The sequence below is a fragment of the Taudactylus pleione genome, unplaced genomic scaffold, assembly GCF_031769625.1.
Source record: "Taudactylus pleione unplaced genomic scaffold, aTauple2 ptg000251l, whole genome shotgun sequence".
Taxonomy (NCBI): Eukaryota; Metazoa; Chordata; class Amphibia; order Anura; family Myobatrachidae; genus Taudactylus; species Taudactylus pleione.
In genome coordinates, this window is record NW_028284653.1 from 2,718,274 (window position 1) to 2,743,596 (window position 25,323).

Consider the following 25,323-nt stretch of genomic DNA (forward strand, 5'->3'; position numbering starts at 1 on the left):
CCTAGTGCATCCTGGGAGGCTGAAAGCTTAACTCTATGGTGCCCGATGACTGACGTCACACCTATACCCCAAGGTATCCTGTGGATACCCTATGGACCCTGAAGTAGAAAAATATATATAGTCATAATATAAAATGTAGTTGCATCAAAACCTTCTGTGATTGGTTCCTAAAGAATACTCGCATTAGCTAATGCTATGAGATAGTAGGCTCATATCCCTCCTTTTGAGGTAAAACAATATAAATCTCTTTGAAATAGTCCTGAATTTTGTATTTGGTGGGTAAAATAGACAATACTTTACAGCTAGATCTTAGTCTCAAAGGGAGTTTTGGACTGTTCCAGTTTTACAATTAAGACTAGAATAGATGGCACAATGGCACTATTCCAAGTGCATGGGTAGTTGTGTGTGCTTAACCCATAAAGTGCTTTCACTTAATTAGTTGCCCAAACTTCACTGATAAGATATTCTGCAAAGTACATTAACTCATTGGATGGAACTGAAGCCACTTCATAGTAGCCCTGTTATTACCTGAAATGGGAGAACAGTGGGTACTACTCGATCACTGAAGGCTGGAAACAGTCTCGCGAGATGATGACGCGTCATCTTGCAAGACTATACTGCAGTGAAGTTCTGCGGTAGCTACTGTATAAGTAACAGCTGAGCTGCAGAAGAGGACCAGTCTGGACACTAATTGTGGGAATAGTGTGTGAGGGCTGCAGACAACTGCATGCCGATAATCCGGCTCTGCTTCCCTAGATGTTTGATAGTTGATATGCTTGATGGAGGTCTTACTTTTAAAAGCCTACATGCAGACGAGTCTCAAACCAGACAGCATGTTATACTTAACACTGATGTGATAGTAATTGCCAAGTTTACAAATCTGAGTGTTAAGGTGCCCACACACATACCGACTTTTCATCCAATTTGGCCGATTTCGACGAATCGTGACGACAGATCATGTAAAAAATGGCCAAATCGTGAGTTTCTACACTTGATCACGATGCCGATGCGCGTCCCCGCTCGTCGTACATCGCATCTTCAGATCTGCCGTGCTGTAGGGCAGATTAGCCAATCTGGGATACAATGCACTGGCTGCACGATAGATCTTAAGTCAGATTGAACATTTTTAACTCCAAATCGTGACCACGACTGCCTGGGGAGAGTTCAGGGAGAGTTCAGGGGACATCGTGTACTTTGGCTGATTGGGAGCAAGTCGGTATGTGTGTGGGCACCTTTAGAGTAGGACTAAACAGATGGGGGAAGACTGGTGCAGTTGATTAGTTTAGCAGATATGCAGGGCAGGTGCAAGGTTTCTTGGCACCCTAAGCATAGCTTCAGCCTAGCGCGCCCCCCACCCTTCCCTCTGATAGCTACACAAGCCCTTATACAGTGCCCCCAGTAGCGGCCCCCCCAGTAGTGGTTCACCCTATTCAGTGCACCAGAGTAGCGGTCCCCCTATGAAGTGCCCCCAGTAGTGATCCCCCTATGTAGTGCCCCTTATACAGTGCCCCCCCTATACAGTGCCCCCCCCCCATTCAGTACCCCCTTTAGTGCCCCTTATACAATGCCCCCAGTAGTGGTCCCCCCCCTATGCAGTGCCCCCAGTAGTGGTCCGACCTATGCAGTGCCCCTTATACAGTGTATCCAGTAGTGGTCTCCCCTATGCAGTGCCCCTTAAACACAGACAAAAAATAACACAAAATTTGCCTGAAACCCCACTCCTGCGCCCGCCACCACTCGCTCCTCCGTCCTCCCGCTCAGCACTGTGGGAGACATGTCATGCCGTCTCTGCCATCACCCACTGCGGGAGCCGGAACTCATGAGTGAGCTCCAGCCCGGCTACGGCAGTGGGCGCAGCAGCCAGTCTGTCTGACTCTCATTGGCTGCTAAAACAAACACACCATCGCCGGGTAGTATGGGTGTACTACCCTAGGTCCTGTGCGGTCTGCACTACGCTGACATGTTTTCTTTCTGGACCCAGCAGAGCCCTCCAGTGGCCGGCGCTCTAGGCAGCTGCCTAATGGTAGCGCCGGCCCTGCAGATATGCAATATTTGGAACTAACATTCCATGATTATAATGAATACAGAAGTATTTAATTTAATATGTTAAAGTTCAGCTATGAACTGGACAAGGCAAAACAGCTCCAGTAAGACTGATTTATTTATTTGTCCTCATCCAGCTACAGGATAGCACAATACTGTAGTTCAGTTTATTGGACATTTATTTATATTATAAAAATAAATATTGCTAACAGGCCACTGACAAACATAGTGTTCTGTAGACATCAGGATACCGACAAATAGTAATATTATCACTGCATCAAAGTTGCTATTTGATTAAGCAACTGTATAATTTGGATTGGCATGCTACTTTAATATACAAATTGATTTTTGTAGATATATTTAATTTATTTTATTGAGATCATATTCCTATAATTTTGACAATAATGTAATATTTAAATAGGTTATAATACTATTATTTCTATAAATATTTTATTTATGGCTACTTTTTTCATTTATATTATTATTGGGCATTGTTTCCTTGTTTTAACTTCTAATAGCAATAATTTACAGTAGAGGGCCAGTTATTCCTTATACTGTAATACACTAGTTTACATAATTACTACTGAAGTGATGACACAGGTCTATTAAAGGGGTGGTTTGAAATGTGCATATAATGCATTGCTATTTTATAGGAATGGGAGTACTGTACAATACTAACAAGTGATCAGAACACCTTGCTATGAAACTACTTTCTGCAGTTCTAAGACACACCTGATATACCATAGACACAGGCTGCGCCATTCATGGTGTGACTGGCATTTGATAAAACCGCCATGAGTTCCTTAACAACATTTCTCATTGTGATCCATTTATCAGCAGTTTGACAGGCACTCCAGCATCATTCGCTTTTACCCCAAGGGAAGAAACCACAGCAGATGGTAAAAGGCACGAGTAGTATGTCTTAAAATAGGTGTGTTCACAATTTTATGACTAATAAGATCAGGCTGTGAAAATATATTCCAGCAGAGTAAAATGCATTTTTAACTTATCCGCTTCTCTATAAGGGTTAACCACTTTGTAAAATGTTTAACTACTTTCTGGCTGCCTCAAAGCATGTTGCAGTAAAGTATATAGTACAGGGAGGGGGATGTGAAAGACAAAACTAGAACTTTTAAAAACTCCCTTAATACAGGCTTGTGGAGTCTCCTGTAGACAGGTATAGAAAGTTAAATGATAACTCCACCCAAAACTGAGATTACATAGGTAAGGCAATATCAGACTATTTTTTCTCTGTACAGTTTTTCTCATGTCTATCAAAGTAAAGCCATGCTCTGCTTGCTTCGCCTGATGTTACCTGTATAAAAAAAAACACCTTGGCTGGACACTTTTATACTGTATATAAACCAGTTTACTGCACCGGGCATACGATGATATGATGGGACACCTCAGTCCCCCGCCCCCCACTCTGTCCGGCCCTGCCTTTTCTGTTCTGACACCAGCTCCCATCCCATTGCTGTGTTCTGCCCCTCCCCCCACACCACTCGAAAACATCCATCCATCCCATGCAACCGCCCCACTCCCTACACCTGTCCTGCACGTACAGTCCAGAGGCACTATTTTACAATCCCTGTTCTGTGCAAGTAAGGCCATGGCAGAACATCATATTTTCTATACACATGCTGCTCAATCTCCTTAATATAAACTCTTACTTGACCATAGGCAAAGACTGTTGCATTGTATCCTTCAAAGCAGCCTTCAATAAGTTTCTCTGTACACTGCATATAGATGTCATCTTGTATGGAATCAATATTGAAGACATAATCAAAGGTGAATGCTTTATCTTTTCCCAGGAACACTTGGGGTTCACCAGGTGTCACAGATGTGCAGATATGACATCCTTCAATTTTTTCTTTGGCAAGTTGAGGTCGAATTCTGAAAACAAAAGAGATTAACACAATTAAAACCAAAATCAATATGGAGGGTGTAATGTTTTAGCATAATGGACTACAAACAGCCAGTAGCCAATGACTTTTGTGGCTGATGAGAAATTTCTGGAACTCTGAAAATTGTCAAAATTAAAAACTGGGATGTGAAGCAGACATAAATGCGCTGGAGTCTTTGACAATATATTAAGCCACAATTGAAACTGAAATGATTATAAAGCTTAATACAAACATCTGGAATCTTATATTTAAATATAAAATGGCTAAAAAGAGGATTGATGGCTTGACCTAACTTTACAATTAGTACTTTATTCAAAAAGTGGATGCAAATATCTTTGGTTTATGCTGAAGTTGCCCCATTCTCCCCCCCGTTCCCCTCCTTTCCTTCAATGAAAAAACAACATTCTTTAAGATAGGCACACACTATACAATTATTGGGACGATTTGCCAACAACCCGGTGATCGGCCTCATTTATTGTATAGTGTGTATATATCAGCGTTTTGCCAATAAAACTGTTAGAAAACATCCACAAGTGAATTCCTTCGATTATCTGATCTGTTGGTCAAGACTGAAAATCTCTACCTCAATTTCCCAATATGTAGCAGTGTGTGCATTCTCATTCTCAATAATCTGCCCTTATTTCATGTGTTTTCCTGTGACTGTCATCCTCATTGTGGGAGGACATTTGCAAAATCAGTGTGGTGTGTCAGAAAACCGCTAGCTTCTTATAAAAAATTGCATAATGTGTAGCACAGATATTGGGGCTTTCAATTTGCCAAAAATTCACCGGATTTGTCGTCCCCAAACAGCATAAAGCAGACAGTGTGTACCTATGCTCAGCTTGTCTGTTTCTAGTTCTACAACAATTTATTTTACCAAAATGGTTTGCTGAAGGAGGTCATCCAGAAGAGTTATTAAGCTGGGTACACACTTGTCCAATCCACGGCAGATCAGACCGCAGTTCAGACTGTTTATATAATCTTTGAGCTGACCCTGGTTCAAAAAATATGGGGAACAAAATGTGGAGGGGTCCCCCATATTTGATGAGCCAGCACCAGGCTCCACTAGCAGGGGGTTAATGCCACAGCCAGGGGACACACTAGACAGGGTCCCTCCGGCCAAAGTATTTATCCCTCCTAACTAGACAGCCCAGGCTGGGGTTTCTGTCACCAAGAGGACGGCGGCCTTGAAGCTCTTTTACATGGCCGCCACCCATCCAGGACTATCCCCCAATCTTCTATTTTCAGTAGCTCTTCACCGCTCCTCCTCCGCCGTCAGACTGACAACCGCTGCCTCACGCTGGCTTATATAAGCCGGCATAAAGGGGGCGGGAGTGATGATGCAGCGAGTAGCGATTGGCTCGCTGTGGCCATCTAAAATTTTTAAAATTAAGCCGCGACAGCAGATGGGATTTTTAAGTTGGAAGCCGAACTCTGCAAAAGGTAATGAGAGCCACCTCTCGCATCATCCCGCTGCTGACTCCCACCGTCACCACCACCGCCATGCCCGCCAAATCCTGCAGCAGTCCCGCTGCCACCTCCCGCTGACATCCCCGCCCTGTCCCACAGAGGTGACGGACACTGGTGTTGTGTTGGGATGCTGGGACCGGAGATCGGTCACCAGCTCCGTTCTCCACAGCCTACGCACTACAAAATCGGTCGGCGGTCAGGTCTCTTGATTTTTAAGCATGATTAAAAACCAGGAGATCCTGTCCATGTCGGGCAGACATTTTTAAAGTTATATATTGAACTTAAATCAGTAAATTGCAAGAGACCAATCCTGTCATCCATAGGCAAAGGATTACTTAGTTTTTCAAAATTATAAATTTGCCATTGTCAACATATAGCTCTAATTGAACAAATACAGATGGGAAGGGATGAATAACAATGTGTGAGGGCCAGCGGACAGACATAAAAAACACACCCCATTCCCTAAGAGCACTCCATCTGCTTTTAATAGGAGGGCTAATTTACAGTCATCTGTATACATTTTGTCGCGTGTCACCACTTCATCTGCTGATATCAGTGGCTTTAAATTCCTGAAATTCATTTGCAAAATTTACCCTACTAGTCAATGATAACTAAAAGGGGTGGGGAAATCTACAAAAAGGAAGCGGTATTCTTTATAAAAATAAACCTATTAAACCAGAAGGGAGACAATAAAAAGGGCTAGGAGTAGTAGCTTTGCACTGAAAAGGGCTGCCAACAATAAATGTCACAATGTAAACTACTTGGGGAATATAAAAGAACTAGAACATTTATATAGGTTTTTTTTTAAAGATATTTTAAAAAGTCAAATACATTTACACACTCTATGCACTTACAATGCATTGTTAAATCTTCTCTTTGCATTAACTGTTGCAAGATATCTTACTGCAGACAGGACAATAGGGCATTGTTTATATAGCAAATACAACAGAGAGTTTTGAAAATAATAGAGCCAACTGTGAATACAATAAAGCAGATGGGTATACAAAAAGCAGAATAAAAAGCAGCTGCGATTAACTGGTCTATGGGTGTATGAATGTTCAAATATGGTTGATCCAATGGATAAATACCTGTATCATTTTCCAATATGGTAACAGAAAATGTACAGAACCTGTCAATTATGGACAACAGCCAAATAAAATGTGGATTAAGCCTTGCAGTCAACCATGGGTGTAGTTGTTTATCACCTATAGGGTTCTGATACTTTTATTTGTATATGGTTTATTGTTTCGCATAGCAAAAGACTACTTAGACAATATAAAGTATTTCTGTTCAAACTTTAACACACTAAAAACAAGTGACAAGCACAGTAACATGATTCTATAGTGGATACAGAATATGTTTCGCTAACAAATCTTCCTTTTAGAAGGAAAATACATTACCCTTCTTCAAAGCTTGAAAAATACAATAAACTGAATGATTCCTTTGTTGTTCTTTACATCAAATCTAGAATACTGATAGCAGGTTTGAGAGTAGAACCTGCCAAAAGACTCTTGAAATCTGAAGCAACTCTTTTATATAGCAACACAATTACATTACAGCAAATGTAGCAAAGAGCCATGACCTGTCTGCTGGATAAATGATGTGGAAGAAAGGAAGCCAACTAGAATGACTCACTAGTTTTATTTAATTATAAGGAGAGCATTTGTATAATCGTATTAGCATGTTTTGTTCTCTGCAGCTCAAATGGTGTCTGTTGTTGAAGTGGTAGAACCAAATCCAAAAACAGTTAACATTTATTTTAAAACTCCATGTAAAACTCATGTATTCACAAAGGGAAAAGTGATGAATGGAAATTGTACCCCTCCATCTTCCACAATATCAGCCTTTGCCCTTCTGCTGACTGGCGGAGCATAATTATCGGTTGTCATGTGCCAGGGATTGTAGTGAACTACTAATATTTTATTATCTATTGTGGGACACACATGAAAACAAAAATAACTTTACATTTAAGGCGTTACCTTATATGAGAGCTCTGAGGGACTGCAATGAATATTTCTTGGATTCCGAATAGAGTTAGCAGCTAAATGTAGAATACTTTAACAAGAGCAGAGCCTATTCCATATTTAAAAAAAAAATAAGTATTTTATGCACTTTTATGTGGAAAAAAGAAGGCATATCATAGCATTAGTGTGAGACATATAGCCGTCTCATTACATGTTTCCATTTCTTTTCATATGTCTACCAAAACACAAATTCCTCTAGTTGACAGACATTACTTTTACATTTGGGAAAATTATCTGTACACAGAGCTGCTTGTGTAAGTAATGTTCTTTCACTCACTTTCCCAACAGAAGCTGGCCTGTTCACTGTCATTCTTCCCTACATGCTTGTGACATCTGCATACGGTGGCATTATGGAACACTTAAGACTGCAACATTTCCTTTAGCCTAACTAAACTTGTAAAAAACAAAATACTTGTATACTATGTATCTATTACTTGAATGGCTACTCTGGATCAAAAATAAATTGGAACTGTAATCACATACATCTTTATAAAGATAGGTCTTACAGAATGTAAAGGTGCGTATCCACTTGACGATTAAAATGAGCGATTGAACGATAATGACATCGTTATCATTCAATCACTCATTAGTCATTCATAAATCATTCAGTATAATGTCGAAAACGACCAGCGATGCGCGCTCCCGCTGGTCATTTTAGACATCAATCATCGCCTAAACATGCTGGTCAATCTGCCGATAACGACAGATTGTGCAGGTCCGGGGATGAGGGAGGGTGACTGCAGTCGTTCAGTGTAGGCACATAACAGGATGAGGAACGACTGTATGATTACAATGTTGTAATCGTACTGTCGTTCCTCTATCGGCACGTGGATACGCACCTTTATGGTAGATTTTTAGCACTCAAACAATTGCTACTCAAAAATCAAACAGAAAAAAAGTTTTCTATAAAGAATAGCACTTCCCTTTATGGGGAAGGGAATATGTGAAAGTCTCCTCTTGTGTATTAAAATGGTAAGACTGTCCCCTCTCTTATCTGATACATTCTGTAAAATCTATTAGCAATAGCTTTTCATGCATGTGAACCACATTCTTCAACGATGTCATATGTATGGTACATTCACATTAAGCATGAGTTAAAACTGGCCATGAACTAAAAACACTGGCAATATTGACCTGCATTGAAGGCCTTTGGTTGAAAACTGTTACAAGATTATTCAGGTTTGAAGAAGATGGATATTAAATTACAAAACGAAAAATTGAACAGTCAAATTATTACAGCTTTGAGATGAGGCTGCTTCAGGAACAGCTGAAGAGTTGCGTGGTACTACAGGGTTTAATTTTCTCAGTCAAGCCAAAAAAAAATAAATCCGTATTTCGGAATATTCCATATTTCTGAATATTTGGATATGGGAGACTCAACCTGTAGTTTATAGTCTTAGCCCAAATTATCTTGTAAAGCTGGTATTTTTGTTACAAAATGAAATGAGAAAAAAACAAAAACCGCTCCAAGTATTGAACTCCATGTTGGGTAGAGTTCACCTATTCTGTTACTGCAACAATACTGTGATCCAACGGGAACCCCCAAAGCTGCTCAGATCAAGTTCACTATGCTCACTGCTTAAGAAAAACATTTCCCAATACTGAAATACATTGCGGATGTCATTCACATATGGGGCTTTATTTACAAAACTGCTGGTGTAAATAATGAACTTCAAAGTCATGGCCAGTGTTTAAGAAGCTAAGTGAGCAACAATAAATTATCCATTGGAGTAAACTTGCTAAGAGTGGTCTGCTGTGGATGTCATATTATATATAAAATATATGTATTTTATTTTACACACTAGCTAAAGTATCTGGCATTGCCAGAGTTTAAATCTTCTAGTTGTTAAGTTAGGCATCCCAGACCAATTGGCACCCCTCTTTGAAGTTTTCATCCAAATCTATCCAGTGGAAGGCCAGAACAGGCTCCACAGGTAAAAATTCTGCCCAACATACACCAATGGGAGGTCCAAACGGGACCTCAACCCTCTAGTATGTCTTCTGGGATACAATGTTACCATTCTGAAGTTTTCGTCCAAATCCATACGGTGGATGGCTCAGAAGAGGCTTCCCGGGTCACAGTTCTGCTCAGCATACACCAACGGGAGGTCCAACTGGGACCCTAACCCCCTAAAACCTGTCCAGGATCCAACTGGACCACCTCGCATTGGTTTCATCCCAATCGGTGCAGGGGTGTCCGAGTGTATAACTGTACAAACAAACCGCCCAATTAATTTTACATATAAGATTTAGGTATTACTAATAATTTTATAGTGTTCACAAACTTTCTATCTACTTAATAGTGAGCCTCTGTCTTTTATGGCATTGTTATTATACTGAAAGCAAAACATGCACACCTAGAAACTTTCAAATAAACATATTAACATTACTAAAATAATATTAAAGAAATATATTTAACTTTAAAAGTAACTTTCAAAAATATACCATACATTAAAACATACACCCCATGTAATTTCTGCTCAATATAAACCTAAATTCCTTAGAGGTTTGTTATTTTGTCACTCTGTCTCTTTATGATTGTTTACCTTTTTTGTAGTTGAAGCATTGGTGAAATTAGCAAAATAAAAGATAAATTACTTTTGTACTTTTCAGTAATACATATTTAAACATCAATTTATATTTTTTAATCATAAAAATCGCTGTTGGTGGATTTCTTATAATAGATACTTGTATGTGTTTATTGGTTAATGCTTTAGTTCCAACTTTAAAAATCCACGGTCTTGTAAAATAACATTTAGATCAATGTTATCCAGTACTCTATAACATATGGTTGAAATAGAATAAACATTAAACCACAGATATAGTATTATTTATGAAGCCCAAAAAGCTTTTTTTTTACTGAAGAAAATTCTGAAATGGCATAAAAATAGAAAAGCAATTAAAACTTTCCTCTGTAAAATGACCTGGCTTTTTAGGAATACACAACGCGAGTATGTGCCGAATGCCAAGCCCAGAAGTGGTCATTGATGTTTTTTTTAGAAATGCACCATTAACTAGTCCAGACAACTCAGTCAATAACTTGCACTCATACCACACAGCAAACCATCTTAAGTACACATATCTTGAAGGAAAGTTGGCAATGATAGTCATTAAAAGTTTTGTAAATATCTTTGCCTTTTCTGCCTTTACATGCGTGCGCGTGTGTGTGTATGTATGTATATATATATATATATATATATATATATGTATATATATATAAATGAGAGAGAGTGCGAGAGAGAGAGAGAGAGAGATTGAGAGTGTGTGAGTTTGTAGGTTCACACTCAGGTCATAGATATCCACTATTGCTGGGGTGACAACCTTTGTGAGCACGTCGGCTCGAAGTGTATAGATAAAAATGAGGTGCACTCACCAGACTTGAAATATAGAAAAACAAACTTTCTTTATTCAGATGGGAATCAACGCAGCATCAATGTTTGACAAACATAAGTTCCAGCGAGGACTGAAACATTGAATCTGCGTTGATTCCCATATGAATAAAGGAAGTTTGTTTTTCTATATTTCAAGTCAGGTGAGTGCACCTCATTTTTATCTATCTATCTATATATATATTTTTTTTATTATTATTTTTTTGCACACATATACATACACTATCCAGGATACCCGGCGTTGCCAGTGTTGAAGACTAGACCCTGAAGTACACCTGCAGCCTTTATTTGTTTATAATGTCCTCGTCTATAACCACATTCCATTGATCCTGAAAGGACCCCACTGTTTGCCAACATGCATGCAAACAGTGGTGTAACTACCGTGGGTGCAAGGGGTGTGGCTGTTATGGTGCCCGAGCTGCTTCTGTGGCCCACCGCTCCACCTGCACCAGTGATGCACACAAGGTGGGCCGGTCCAGTCAGGACCGCCAAGGGAGGCCCGGCGTCAGTGGTGTTTATTTGGTGCCATCCCGCCAGTTGATTACAGCTGGCACACCAGCAGGCAGACATGGACAGACAGTGAGGCAATCAGATCTAGCAGACCGGCAGCCAATCAGCATTGGTGGCTCCTGATTGGCAGCTGGTCCGCAAGCCCTGATTGGCTTGCAACCGGCGCCAGATTCAAATTGCACCAGTGCTGTCTGTCCATGTCTGCCGCTGCCTGCCAGTGCACCAGCTGTAATTATCTGGCAGCCGGGCACCCACCAAATCCACACCTGCTGGCTGCTGATGGCACACAGGATGAGGTGAGAGGCTGCTGGAGGGACACAGAGGGGCGAGTTGCTGGGGGGGCATAATGTGTAAGGGGCATTACTGTGTTACATAAAAAAAACTATTCAAATTAGACACAAATTGATATAGAAAGAACATTTTGTCCACACAGCCATGCTCTACATGACAATTGTGTCCTTAGGTCCACAGCTGCCAATCACATCATTACTATACTAGCCTCACTCTACTCTGCATGTGACTATGGACACCATTGTCTGATAGATTTTCCAATAGAACCAGTTATACAATGGGCTTTATTCTGAGTTGAGAGTAAAGCAAAAAAGAGCAAGTAACTGCGCACCTTGGCAAAACTATGTAGCACTGTAGATGGGACAGATTTAAAATGTGCAGTGAGATTAAAGCTTACTACACACTATGCAATCTGTACCCAGAATGAGACCCAATATGTGCAATACAAACATATATTCTGGACACTCTAAAACAATGCTTTAGTGTTATCTGAAAGCCATCATAGTTACTGTGAATCCAATGAAGATTCAAACAATTAGCAAAAACAAAGAAAATATGTCAAAAAGCAGAAGCTCTTCACACCGTAAAATAGGGCAGTGATGGAAATAACAGTTACATTTTAAGTGTGCTAAACAATGTGAAATTGTATTTTTTGTGCAGTTGAAAAAATCCCGGCGCCAGCATCCCTACGGTAAGTATTGGGTTAGGGGCACTAGGGGGAAGGTTAGGTTTAAGCTGCGGGGAGGGAGGGTTAGGATACTTAACTGCGTAGGGAGGGACTCTGAGCGCCGACATCCCGTACCCAACCAGGGAATTAATATGTAGCAGTAGGGTCCCTGACCTACACCTCATTCGGGAGACAACTCAAAATCATCTTTTGGAGACAGTGTACAGCAGGGATGTTCAATATGGGGGCCTCCAGCTGCTGTGGAATTGCACACTCCAGCATAGACTGCAACAGTTTTAAAATTCCCTAACAGCAATATTGTGTAGGACATACTGGGATGTGTAGTTACATAACAGCTGTAGGGCCGCATGTTGAACACCCCTGGTGTACAGAGCAGACCTCCAGTCTATAGGCTTTCAGACTTCACCATTCCACTCTCTGTGATATAAGGCCATATTCAATTTGAGGCAAAAAGTCAGTTGCCAGACTTTTCGCCGTCATCGGAGGTTTTGGAAGTGAAAACTTATCGCGCTCGTCCCCGCGATTCTCCGAATTCAATTTCATTTTGGCAAAAAGGAAATAGTCGAAAAGTCCTGTCATTTTAGGGGAAATCAGCCTGACACCACCCAAAAGATGCTCTGACATGGGGGATCACTATGGGCACCCCCGAATAGACCTGCTAAAGGTATTTGGGGTCTTTAAACGGTGTCAATTAGGTGCTGTATAGCGTATTTTGGAAAATGATGAAGATAGCATTTAGCAACTTTTTTGGGTAAAAATAAAGGTGTCCCATCAATTTGGGGTACATGAAAATGGGTTCTAGAATATTTTAAAGAGGCTAATGTGAAGTTTAAAAAAATTGTGAAAAATCCATCTGCCGCAACCACCAGCAAACAAAAAAACACCTGCCACATACTTGGGGACCCCCTCTGAGTGTATTTCGCTAGGTTAAAAGTTTGTCCCCCAATTATTATTTTTTTAGCCACAAAAGTACCTTTTTTGGGGTGTCCTGTGGTCCATTTTTTTATTTTTTTGACACAGAATAAAACTTTGGGAATTGTCCAAGGCATGCAGGGTAGTTTTTGGAAGTCTGCACCCCAAAACCCCAATTCTACACTTGTTCTCGCCATCTATTCAATGGTGATACTTTTCGCAGGTCCTACTGCATAGACTTTTAGCTCCGGCAAAAAGTCTGGAAAATTTAATACGGGATAACTCAAACCTGCGAAAATGACGTCATCGGCAATAAAGTACCGCCGATAACAGGTTTTCTCAGCCTAATTGAATACGGCCCATAGTCACTGACTACCAAGTCCTTGTTGCTAGGAACTGAGAAGAGCTACCAATAACAAGCAGCAGGAAAGCTCATAGTGTCAACCTGTTTTGCAAAGATCAAGTGAATAGCAAGAGATCCACAATTTTTCTGGCTGCAAACTAAAAATTCTGATGGCAACTTTAGATAACTGTATTCACAATAACCATCAGATAGCAAGATAACAGACATGTTTGGTACTCTTATGCTGGGTACACACTGGTGTATATATCGTGTGCAGGTCAGCCAGTGTGTACAGACTATGGCCCTCATTCAGAGGCGGTCGCAAGAAGCGAGCGCTCGTTCTGAATGAGGGTGGCCGCTTGACTTTTCAAGTGCGGCCTCCAGGTCGCTAGCTAAGCTGTGGGTTACCACCCACAACTTAGCGACCAACCAGGTTGATGGTCGCGATGGTCAAGACCAAGTTTGGGTCTCTGCAACCGCAAGCCCCAGGGAGCTTCCTGCTCTGATCGAGCAGGAAGCTCCCCACTGACATCTCTGCTGCTGTCAGTGCGGCCGCCCACAAAACGGAAGGCGTTCCTTAAGGAACGCCTCAGTTTGTGAAACCACCCCCCCCGCCACGCCTACAAAACGGGTCGAGCTGTCGATCAACATCGACAGCCGCCACTTTTGTAGTGAGCTCCGGAGCGAGAGAATTTCTCTCTCGCTCCGGGGCTTGCGCATGCGCAGTGCCTAAACATTGACCCGGTTGCGAGCACTCAGCGCTTGCGACCGGGACTGAATGAGGTCCTATATGTCTGTGAACTAAGTAATTCACAGACATATCACGTTTGCTCATCAAGCTGTGTGTACGGACGGTTAGACGAACGCCCATACATTTTCTGCAGAGGCCCCGGGGAGGGGGGGGCACAACGTGACCTCCGGCTAGCGGGACCCCCGGCTAGATAGCAGATGATGGCAGTTTAGAGTGTATGAACAACCATCATCTACAGATATAGCTTTTAGGTGTGTACCCACCTTTAGAGTTCATTGAAACAATGCTTCATTCCTCCTCAAAATGGATGAAATGAAAAGCTATTGTTTCCTGTTTACCTTTAGCAAAGAAACTGTGAAAATAGATACATTATTGCTTTTTCTCCAAAGAGGTTATAAAATGGCCTGGACAGATCTGTTGGTACCCCTTAGAATAGATAATAAATTATTGGATTATGGTGGTATTAGCACCACACGTCTTCAATCTTCTATCAGTCATTCAGCCTATTTAAATGGAGAAAAATAGTCGATCTGCCGTTTGGTCCATGCTCAGTATGGTGCATACAATGATGCCAGTGAAAGCAAATGAGAGAGGTGTCTGAGGAGATCAGAAACGAAATTATAGACAAACATATTAAAGGTAAAGGCTATACAGACCATCTCCAAGCAGCTCGATGTACAGTTTCAAATAACAGGATTTTGGTACTCACTGTTATTTTTTTCTCTGATTCCACAGGGTACACTGGAGTCAGGACTGTGGGGTATAGACTGGTGCAGAGTGGAGCCGGCACTTTAAGAAATTAGAAGTGTGACCGGCTCCTCCCCCTCTACGTCCCTCACCTCTTCAGTTTTATTTAAGAGCAGAGAGGAAAAACCTCTAGAGAAGGAGGAAAAATTAGAACAAGCAGAATAACAAGTAAGAACAGTAACAAACTGCAAGAACACAGTAGTCACACCACAACAAAAACAACATAACAACAGTGCAGGGAGGGCGACCAGTGTCCCTTGTGGAATCAGAGAAACAGATTTAACGTTGAGTACCAAAATCCTGTTTTTTCCTTCATCCACAGGGGACACTGGAGTCAAGACTGTGGGGACGTCCCAAAGCCACCCTGACGGGAGGGAGAACGCTGCAACACTTGCAAAACTGAATGGCCAAACTGAGCATCAGAAGTCGCAAATGTGTCGAACCAGTAGAACCGAACAAACGTATGAGTCCCCGACCAAGTAGCCACTCGGCAGAGCTGAGAAACAGAAACTCCTCTGGCAGCCACCCGAGATGACCCAACAGAGCGCGAAGAATGTGCTGAAATGGAAGCCAGGAGGGGACAGAGATGCTGCTAAATAAGCCTGACGAATAGTCAGTCGTATCCAACGTGCCAGATCCTGTTTAGAAGCAGGTCATCCGAGGATGGAAGAGCCTCTTGCAATACTGGGACCACAATAGGTTGGTTCAAATGAAAAGATGAAACCACTTTAGGCAAGAAAGCAGGGTGAGTACGGAGGACGTTGAATGCGAAGGAATCCCTGTAAAAAGGTCTGAACCTCGGGAATCAACGCCAATTTGCGTTGGAAGAAAACAGAGAGCAGAAACCTGAACCTTCAATGATCCCAAGCGAAGGCCCGCATGTAGGCCTGACTGAAGGAAACCCAAAAGACAGCCCAAATGAAAAGACGAGGTATGAAACCCGTCTTTCACACAATGCCACATAGGCCTTCCAAATTATATGCTGCATGCCTATGTACTGTGAGCGAGTGCAGATGTATCTGTATACGAAACGCTACATTACAGTGTCAGTGGCTGTAACACTAACGTAGCGTTTTGCATGCAGATACACCCGCACTCGCTCACAGATATATAGGCATGCTGCATATCATTTTAAACAACAGAAGCTGCTTGTGCTATCAAGTCGCATCGCTGTGCAAATAAGATGCATTTGAAGTTAAAAAGACGCACAAAAAGACGCTCGGCGCTACCATGTCCCACTAATCTCCCGCATTATGTGTGGCACGACTTGTAGCGCACGGAGGATAGATATATGCGGGCACATCTGTAGAAGGGTATAAGGTGGAAACAAAAACTGAAAGGGCCACAGAGCAGTCAATGCGTCCACCGCCAATGCCTCTGGATCCCGGGTGTGGGAGCAATAAAGAGGGAGTTGATTGTTTTGTCTGGATGCCATGAGATCGATCTGGGGCTTGCCTTAGCACTTCCCTCATAGCTCCCTGGCTTCGAGTACCTCCCTGCCGATTTAACTAAGCCACCGTGGTTGCGTTGTCTGACTGGACTCGAATGGCCAGTCCCCGCAGAAGAGGGAAGGAGTCACGAAGGGCGATGCAAACGGCTTAGAGTTCCCGAATATTTATCGGAAGAAGGGCCTCCTAACCAGTCCAGCGACCCTGGTAATGATGATCCAGAACCACTGCTCCCCAGGCATCCGTTGTCAGAATAACCCAGTTCCACAGACCAAAATGCTTCCCGGCCAGGAGATGGTTGGACTATAGCCACCAATGAAGGGAAACCCGCGTCTCTGGAGACAGCCGCACCAAGCGGTGATTGTGGACATGAGATCCTGACCATTAAAACAAGATCCAGTTGGAAGGTCCGAAAGTGTAAATAACCGAACTCTAAGGCCTTGAAAGCCGCTACTATCTTTCCAAGAAGTCTGATACAAAGTCTGATACAAAGATGCATGGATACTCTCCGAGGTTGAAGGACGAGTCTGACTAATTCCTTGATTGCCGCAGCTTTGCCTTCTGAAAGAAACACTTTCTGAAGAGTGGTGTCCAGAATCATCCCCAGGAATAGGAGATGCTGTGATGGGACTAAATGCGACTTTGGAAAGTTGATAATCCAGCCGTGTTGAAGCAGAAGGTGGTAAGTGATAGATGCATCCACAAGAAGCCATTCTGGTGACGGGGCATTGAGCAGAAGATCGTCCAGATACGGGATTATAGTGACCCCCTGATGAAGAAGTACCACCATGGTGGCCATGAACTTCGAGAATACCCTAGGGCTGAGGATAGTCCGAACGGTAGAGCCCAAAACTGATAGTAGGCATCTTGAATGGCAAATCTGAGAAATGCTTGAACTGGTTCCCAGATGAGAAAGTGTAAGTAAGCATCTTTGATATCCAAAGATAACAGGAATTCCCCTGGTTCCAGGCTTGCTGTCACCGAGCGCAGAGATTCCATCTTGAATCTGAAGAATGTTAAATGAGGATTTAATGACTACAGTTTCAGAATACAGTTTCAGAATAGGTTGAACCGAGCCGTCCGGCTTCGGGACCACTAAAAGATTTGAATAGAAGCAGTGATTTGCTCTGGTGTCTTGGAACCAAAACCACCACCTCTGAATCTAGGAGCCTCGTGATAGCCTGCTGTAACACCCTTCTCTTAATTTCCAAAGTCGGATGTCTGGTTGTAAAGAAACTAGAGGAGGATGGATCGAGAAATCTATACGGTAACCTTATGAAACTAGATTTTGGACCCAGATATCGGAAGATGTTTGAAGCCACATTTCTTTGAACAGAGAAAGACCAGCTCCCACCATGGGTGCCCCCAGGTGGGCTGGTAGAAAGTCAAGCCACTGGCTTGTCGGCAGGTTTAGGGTCCTGACGGCGAGGGGGGCAGCTGTAGTTCCTCTACCTCTTGTTCCTCGTGAAGCCGTCTAAAGCCTCTTGCACAGCCTCTGAACTGTGTGGGAACCCGAAAGGAGGTAAAGGAAGTCCCAGAATAAAACCTTTGTGGTTGCGGGGTCGTTTAGGAAGAGGATGGCAGAAAAATGGATTTCCCCTCTGTCGCCTGACAGATCCACTTATCCAACTCAGGCCCGAAAAGAATATCCCCGGTGAAAGGTAAAGCCTCCACCGCCCTCTTAGATTTGCCATAAGCTTGCCAGGAGCGAAGCCAGAGAGCTCTGCGAGCCGCTATTGCTGAAGCTGAAATCTTGGATCCAAGGATGTCTACATCTCTGGAAGCCTCACCAAAATAGATGGCCGATTCCCTAATATGCTCTGCTAAAGTAAGGAGTTCTGATCTTGAAGTTCCTGAACGCAAACCTCTTGCTAACTTTTCAGCCCATCGTTCAATAGCCTTATTGACCCAGGATCCTACCAAGGCCGGACGATGGAGAATCCCCGCTATGGTATACATGTATTTTAAAGTAGTTTCCAACTTGCAGTCAAGCTGGCTCTTTCAATTAAATTACTCCCGAAGCTGGGAGGGTAGTTTTCTTGGAGAGTGGGATAACGATGAGTCCATCTGAAGAGAAGATTCCCATCGGGTCCCATTATCTGTAGGAAAAGGATAGGATGAAAGAAAATGCTTAGACATTTGGAACTTCTTGTCCGGATGTTTCCACGCCACCGCCAACTGATCATCAAGTTCCTGTGAAATAGGAAATGTGATAGCAGATCTCTGCTGTTTAGCAAAAAGGGATGTCGGAGTCGGAGACTCCTCGTCTGAAACTTTAAGTACCCAACTCCTGAGGATCCTTTTCCGAAAGCTTCTCTTCCTGAAGATCTCCCTCCTCTACTATAGACCCTCAGTCGGCCTCCAACTCGTCCGACTGCAGTATAGCAGGTAAGGCTCTCTTCCTGGCCGGAGGTTGTGGTGGTGATGCCTGGACCTGCGAACCAGAAACCAACACCTGAACTAAACGGTCCATAGAACGCGCTAAGGCCTGAGCCCAGGCTGGCTCAGCAATTTCCCGAGAAGCCTCCCTTTCTTTAACTCACTGTCCCCAGTGTAGTAAGGCATTTAATATATGTTTAGTGCTTTTGTTAGTAGTGATTACTGGGAAATGCTTATAATGTTTGTTTCATAGTACTAGAACTGCTTACTAACTGCCTTATAAGGCTATCAGCTACCAGTTAATCATCTCCACATTAGGTTTTTAGCTTTGTTCCTTCCTTCTGAGGCAGGTAATGTAATAATAATAAAAATAACAATATGAATAATTTTATAGAAGTAAATAAATAAAATAAAATGACCTTCACCTACTCTCCGATACTATCTAGTTGTATTCATTGGGAATAAATAAGCTTGCTATGGGTTGTATATATAAGGCTGGGTACACACGTAAAGATTTTCTGTCCAACCATCCAACTAGTTGATTGGTTGGAATGAAAATCTGGTAATGTATGGGAGTAACTGATGATCAGCAATTTGCTCCTAAATGCCAGAAAACAGATGAAAATGGTCGTTCAGACAAGTTTGTTAAATGTTTGATCTAAACAGTTTGTTCAAACAACAGTTTTTGTCCATTTTCCAGCGTTTGGGAGCAAATTGCTGATTGTCATTTGCTTTCATACCTTACCAGATTTTCATTCCAACCAATCAACTAGTTGGATGGTTGGACAGAAAATCTTTGCGTGTGTATGCAGCTTAAGTATTAAAATTACTCTCATCCTCTCTTATAAATATTCCAGGTAAATACCTTGACCTTGCTAGGTTATATGTTTGTTGGGACATTAGGGTATTAATTATAATAATTTTTACTAGCTGATATTTAATATAGGATTCTTTATTGGTGTATGTTATTTATACATTATATTTTAATTATTTGGCATATATTTTATTTATTACATATAAGAATAATTTTATACATATGAGATTTCCTTTTTCTAAAAACGGTGTACAATCCTGATTTTCTAAGAATGTGTATTGGTTTGCCAATAAGATAGACATTATTTGCTTATGACCAGTTGAATGGGATGCAGTCAGGAAGCTGACGGTCGAAATGCAGACCGCCGGCTTCCCGACTGTCAAATCACGGCAAGGTACTAATGACAGGCGTTGCAATCCCGACGCCTGTCATTAGAGCTACGCCGGGAGCCCGACGTCCGGCATACCAAACGAAGGTAAGCTGGGCGCGGAGAGCCGCGTGCGGGGGGGGGGTTAGGTTTTAGGGCCCCCGGGGGGATGTTGGGGTTAGGCACCCCCCCCCCGTTTAGGTTAGGGGTAGAGGCGTTAGGTTTAGGCACTTAGAAGGGGGTTAGATGTGGCCGGTGGTATTACATACCGATTACAGTTGAATAGCTGTGGTTTTAGGCTAAACGAGATGGATCAGGATCACCTTTGTTGAACACAAAGACATACTGGCCAATTGTCCAATGATCACTGTCTTTGCGCTATTTAAACTGCCTTGTGGTTAGAAGAGAGCATTCCAGCTTGAAAAAGGCTACAGTGGTAGCCGAAACGCATTGCTGCTGTCTGACAGGAACACCGGAGATTCTATCCAAGTCCAGTTACCCATCACAAAGAAACACGTGGCATTCAATCAAAGTCCCATTACCCGCTACAAGTTCTCTACCGCCAGGTTACTGAGATGGGAGCCTATCGCACCTAGATTATCATTACACGTGGTCACTGACTGTGGGCTGTCAGCCAGTATTTCTTCATACCGTCTAAACCACTTAGAGACAGGAGCTGTTCGTGATTGCGGCGCCTTGGTACAACAAGCAGTCTCACCGCGCTTGCTCAAGCCGCCTGGACCAAAATTCTCACTGATAGTAACTGACAAGACCTTATTAGTTCACATGTGCGGGACTATTAGCGGCTGACAAGCCGAAGTGAACACAAACTGCACCTTGGGCCGTATAAGACAGCAGGCTTGATATATAACGGCTGGGTCTGGCCAATATAACTGTGTTTATATCATCCTATTGTAATGGGCTAAAAACTATTGCTTTTCTTTTAACACACACATAAAAGAAGGCTGGTTTTCTACTTGCTTGTTAGAATCTCCACGGAATCACTATATTGTAACAGTATCAGTTATGTGGATACCAATGTAACCACATTCTGAAATCAGTTATTAGCAACAATTGACTTTTATATTGATTCATTACAACTGCTGCTTATCAGAATATTATTCTTATATTTATTGAGAATCTGATCAACTCTTTTTTTAATATATTTTTATTCTATTCAAATTTTTCATGTATTAGGACGTCTATATGCATACGTGTATTTTATATATTGCTTCACGAACTATAAAAGATATACAAATGTGCATATATATATATATATTTTTTTTTGTCTTACTAACTGTTTTTTATTGATTAAATTCTTCTAAATGCTTAATTTGGTGTGTGCTATACTAATGTTCCAACATAAGTTTTAGAGCGCAGATCACCTCTTTGTTTTACTGCTGCATTTATACTTGATCCCCTTGTCTACTTAGCGCTGAGTATAACTCCTTTTGAGTCACACTAGAGACCCAATTATTTCACAAAATAATAGTTTGAATTTTTTTTTCACATAAATTGTATTTCTTATGCATATCACAACTGTACTTAACCAGGTAATTATTTATTTTTTTTTTAAAAGGATAAACAGAAAAAGGACTTTAAAAACCAAGCATCTATCTTTTGTAGCTGTGGCAGTCTTAAAAGCATCCCATCGATTTTCATGACAGAGTCACTGGACAGTTCAAGGGCATACAAAATCAATGTGGAAAACCAAGCAGACTCCACTCACAGATTATTATTTTATTTCAGTGTTCAGGAGTTTATAAGAATTTAACATGATAGCGCTCATTTTTTAATGGTTGTATTTAGGTACATATTTGATTAAACCAGGCCCTACCAGGGAAGGGGGACTAGGGGAGGGAATTTCCCCGGGCGTCTCACTGGTAGGGGACCTCCAAATTTTCCGACTTAGGCCCGTATTCAATTAGTTTCGGACCCGCAATACTTTTTTGCCTGCCGGACTTTTCGCTTACATCGCGTGTTTTGGACGCGAAAACGTTTTGTGCGCGCCCCCTCTATTCAATTCCAAAGGACGCGAAAACGCATCCCGGCGAAAAGTGCTGTCAAAGATGGGGAAATCAGCCTAACACCCCCAAAAGATGCACTAACATTGCGGATCAGTATCGATGTCCCCGAATAGCCCCTCTGAAGCTATTTGGGGTACTTAAGTGCTGTCAATTGCCTTCAATTAGCATCATAGCACAAGTGGTGAAGAATAGCATTAAGCATTTTTTTTGTGTGAAAATAAGTAATCCTGTCAAATTTGGGGTACATTAAAATGGGTGCAAGCTTGGTTTAAAGTCGCTAAAGTGAAGTTTTAAACACGTAAAAAACGCACCTTCAGCAAGTACCTGCATTCAAAAAAACACCTCCCCATACTTGCAGACCCCCCAAAAGTCTATTTAGCTAGTTTTTAAGTTTGTACCCCCAATTGTACATTTTCACCCCCATTTTCAAAGTCATTTTGTGGGGTGTCCCTCACTTTTCTTTAGGGATTTTTTTCCCTTTGGGGGGCTGTTCCAAGGTTGCTGAGTGGTTTCCCCACCTTTGCACCCCAAAACTGCAATTCTGCACATTTTTCCACCTGCTGTTCAGAGGCAAAACTTTTTTGCCTATTACATTGCATTGCGTTTTCGTGTACGCAAAAAGTCTTTGCAATTGAACACGGTGAAAAGTTTCCGCCTGGCGAAATGACGTCATCCGTGATACTTTTCCGCGGATTCCGGCTTTTCACCGCAAATTGAATATGGGCCTTATTGTTTTTATATTGCAACTTTTATTATATTTTTATCCATTTGCTAATTTGGCAATTTCCAAGTAATAAAAGTTTAAACCTAGCACCTAAACATGTTAATTGGTTGAATTGACATAACACGCCGCTGCGCATGTGCTTATTGCATTCTCTGGGCATTATGCATTATCCACAGACACATGAGAACTCACGGGGTGAGTGACTCGCAACTGCGCAAGGGAATAGTTTGTTTAGAATTAGGAAACTGGACTGTTTGATGTTCAACATTTACTTGAGGAACTGCTAAATTGGCATGTTAGACAAGTTAATTTCATATTTTTTTTATTATTACAATGCTCATGCTTGTATACAATCAACAGGTTTTGTTTTATCAATACATTTTAAAAAAGATTTTTTACGTGAACAACTAAACGCTTTAAAGGTAAATAGCATAAATTAGGTACCAGGGTCGTAACTAGGGCAGTGCGGTGCCATAGCACAGAGAGCAGGCTGTCCTGAGGGCAAAACTGGCCGCCACTACAATGGCCATTTGCCAGGCGCCCACTGCAATGTGTTTATAAGCTGTGCACACGGCTCATTCTCTGCAGACTCCTTTCGGCTCCCACAGGGTTGTCAGAACTCCGGCCACACCGCCTATTGAAGTGCCCGAGATGAATGACCCCTATCCCATTACCCTGCACTGCTGCATGTCTACCAACAAGCTGTAAGTAATCAGCACCCAGATGCCTCCATCTAGCACTGGCTGTCTCCAGTCTCCCAGCTGTGGAGTCTCCTGAATGAGGTTTATAACTTTGCAAGCAAATCACAGCAGTTGCGGGACTAGTGGTAGCAGAGCAGAGGTGAGTGATGTGCAATTATGCAGGATGAGCAGGACTGGAAGGAGCAGAACAGAACTGGAGGGAAGGGAGTGTAGTGGGGTGTAGTAAACAAGCAAAAGTCTCAAATATGGTTTAAAAAATAAATAAACAAACAGCGGTTAGAAGTGGGTAGCTCCAATTATACTGAACAGTATTAAAGACACATGGAAAATGAAAATGAACCTGGCATATAATGTAGTGTATACTTTATTGTATCAACATTAAAATCTAACCAGATAGATTTAAAATCTGTAAATAATAACCATATGAACTGTAGGTTATAGATATATAATAAAACATAAAAATATTACATTATAGGTCATTGGAGGTGCAGTACCTGTCCAAAGTGTCATCTACAAGGGACCTGTCCCTATACTGAACACTGTGTACCACCGGAAACAGAGCACAGTCCTAAACTCCTAAGCGGCAGCACAGTGGAAGGAGACACCAAGCCATCTAACGCTACTACAGCTAGCCAGTGTATAGCCAGTTTGCTGAATAATCGCTCTCCGTTATAACACAAGTATCTCAGGAATTTGTCCTCACTTAGTAGCATTGGGCTAGCTATCAAGGGCTAGACACTTCTCTGAGTGTAAAGCTTGGAACTTCCAGCAGGAGCACAGTGAAAGGGGACACCCAGCCACACAGTGCCTTTTAGGCCAGCTAGGCCACACTTTGAACGCTAACCCCTCTACTCAGCTACCACACTGAGGATCCAGCACCACAGGGAAGCACAGTCCTGTACATCTAGCTTGAGCATGGTTTCTGCTTGAGCACGGTGGAAGGAGACACCCAGCTTCATAGCGCTATTCTGGCCAGTGTGGAAGCCCCAACAACTGATCAGTCCTTCCACCAGCACCCCAGGGGAACCCCTATTCCATCTTTGCAGCTACATGCTGCTAATTCTGGACAAGATTGGTAACTATATGCTGGAGTTTGTATTAAAGACAATTGTGTTGTTCACTACAGTAACTGTTACCATTTGTTATTCTATCAGAGGAGCACTACACCCATCCATCTTCCATGTATGGAGAAAATATATTCAACATTCTATGTGGTTAGATTTTTAGGTTTATATATTTTTGTATACACTACATTATTTACCCCAAATTATTAGTGCCGTTCATTTTCTGTGCATATTTGGTCATTCCCATGAACAACTTGCAAAAGAACAAAGCATGAAGTCACAGATATTATTGTTGTTCCTATATATGACACAATTTGTAACAAAACATAATACTATCTACAAGTATGCAACCGTTTCTGCATTATGTTTTACAGCTTAAAAGAAAATACATTTGACACCAGATGTGACAAACACATAACTGCTGTGCTTACTTATAGCTCTAGAAGGTGTAGTGTGTACCTGACATTTCTGTTATATATTCCATAGACACAAGAGGTTTCTAGAGACAAAACAGGTAATTAAGAATTACTTCCTAAAAAGTTTAAGAATTTGTTCTCCACTAAAACAAGATTATCTGGTTTGTCATTCACTGCTCTGTAATTATGGGGAAAAATTGAATCAAGTCAATGAGTTAATAATAGCTTTAGGGGGGTGTGACCAAGATTAATCATATACATTCTTCAGGTATTACAGCACACACATCTTTCTAATCCAAGAGACAACATAC

At 41.9% G+C, this 25,323-nt stretch overlaps 1 protein-coding gene across 10 annotated transcripts in view; it reads right to left on the minus strand.

Moving 5' to 3' along the window:
- KIF21A (kinesin family member 21A) overlaps nucleotides 1-25,323 on the minus strand; it is a 172,540-nt gene that overhangs the window by 115,809 nt on the left and 31,408 nt on the right. For all 10 annotated transcript variants that reach the window (XM_088480186.1, XM_088480185.1, XM_088480188.1 and 7 more), the window contains exon 2: nucleotides 3,714-3,936. In XM_088480186.1, the coding sequence (XP_088336312.1) occupies nucleotides 3,714-3,936 (223 nt within the window). The remainder of the gene's footprint in view (nucleotides 1-3,713; nucleotides 3,937-25,323) is intronic.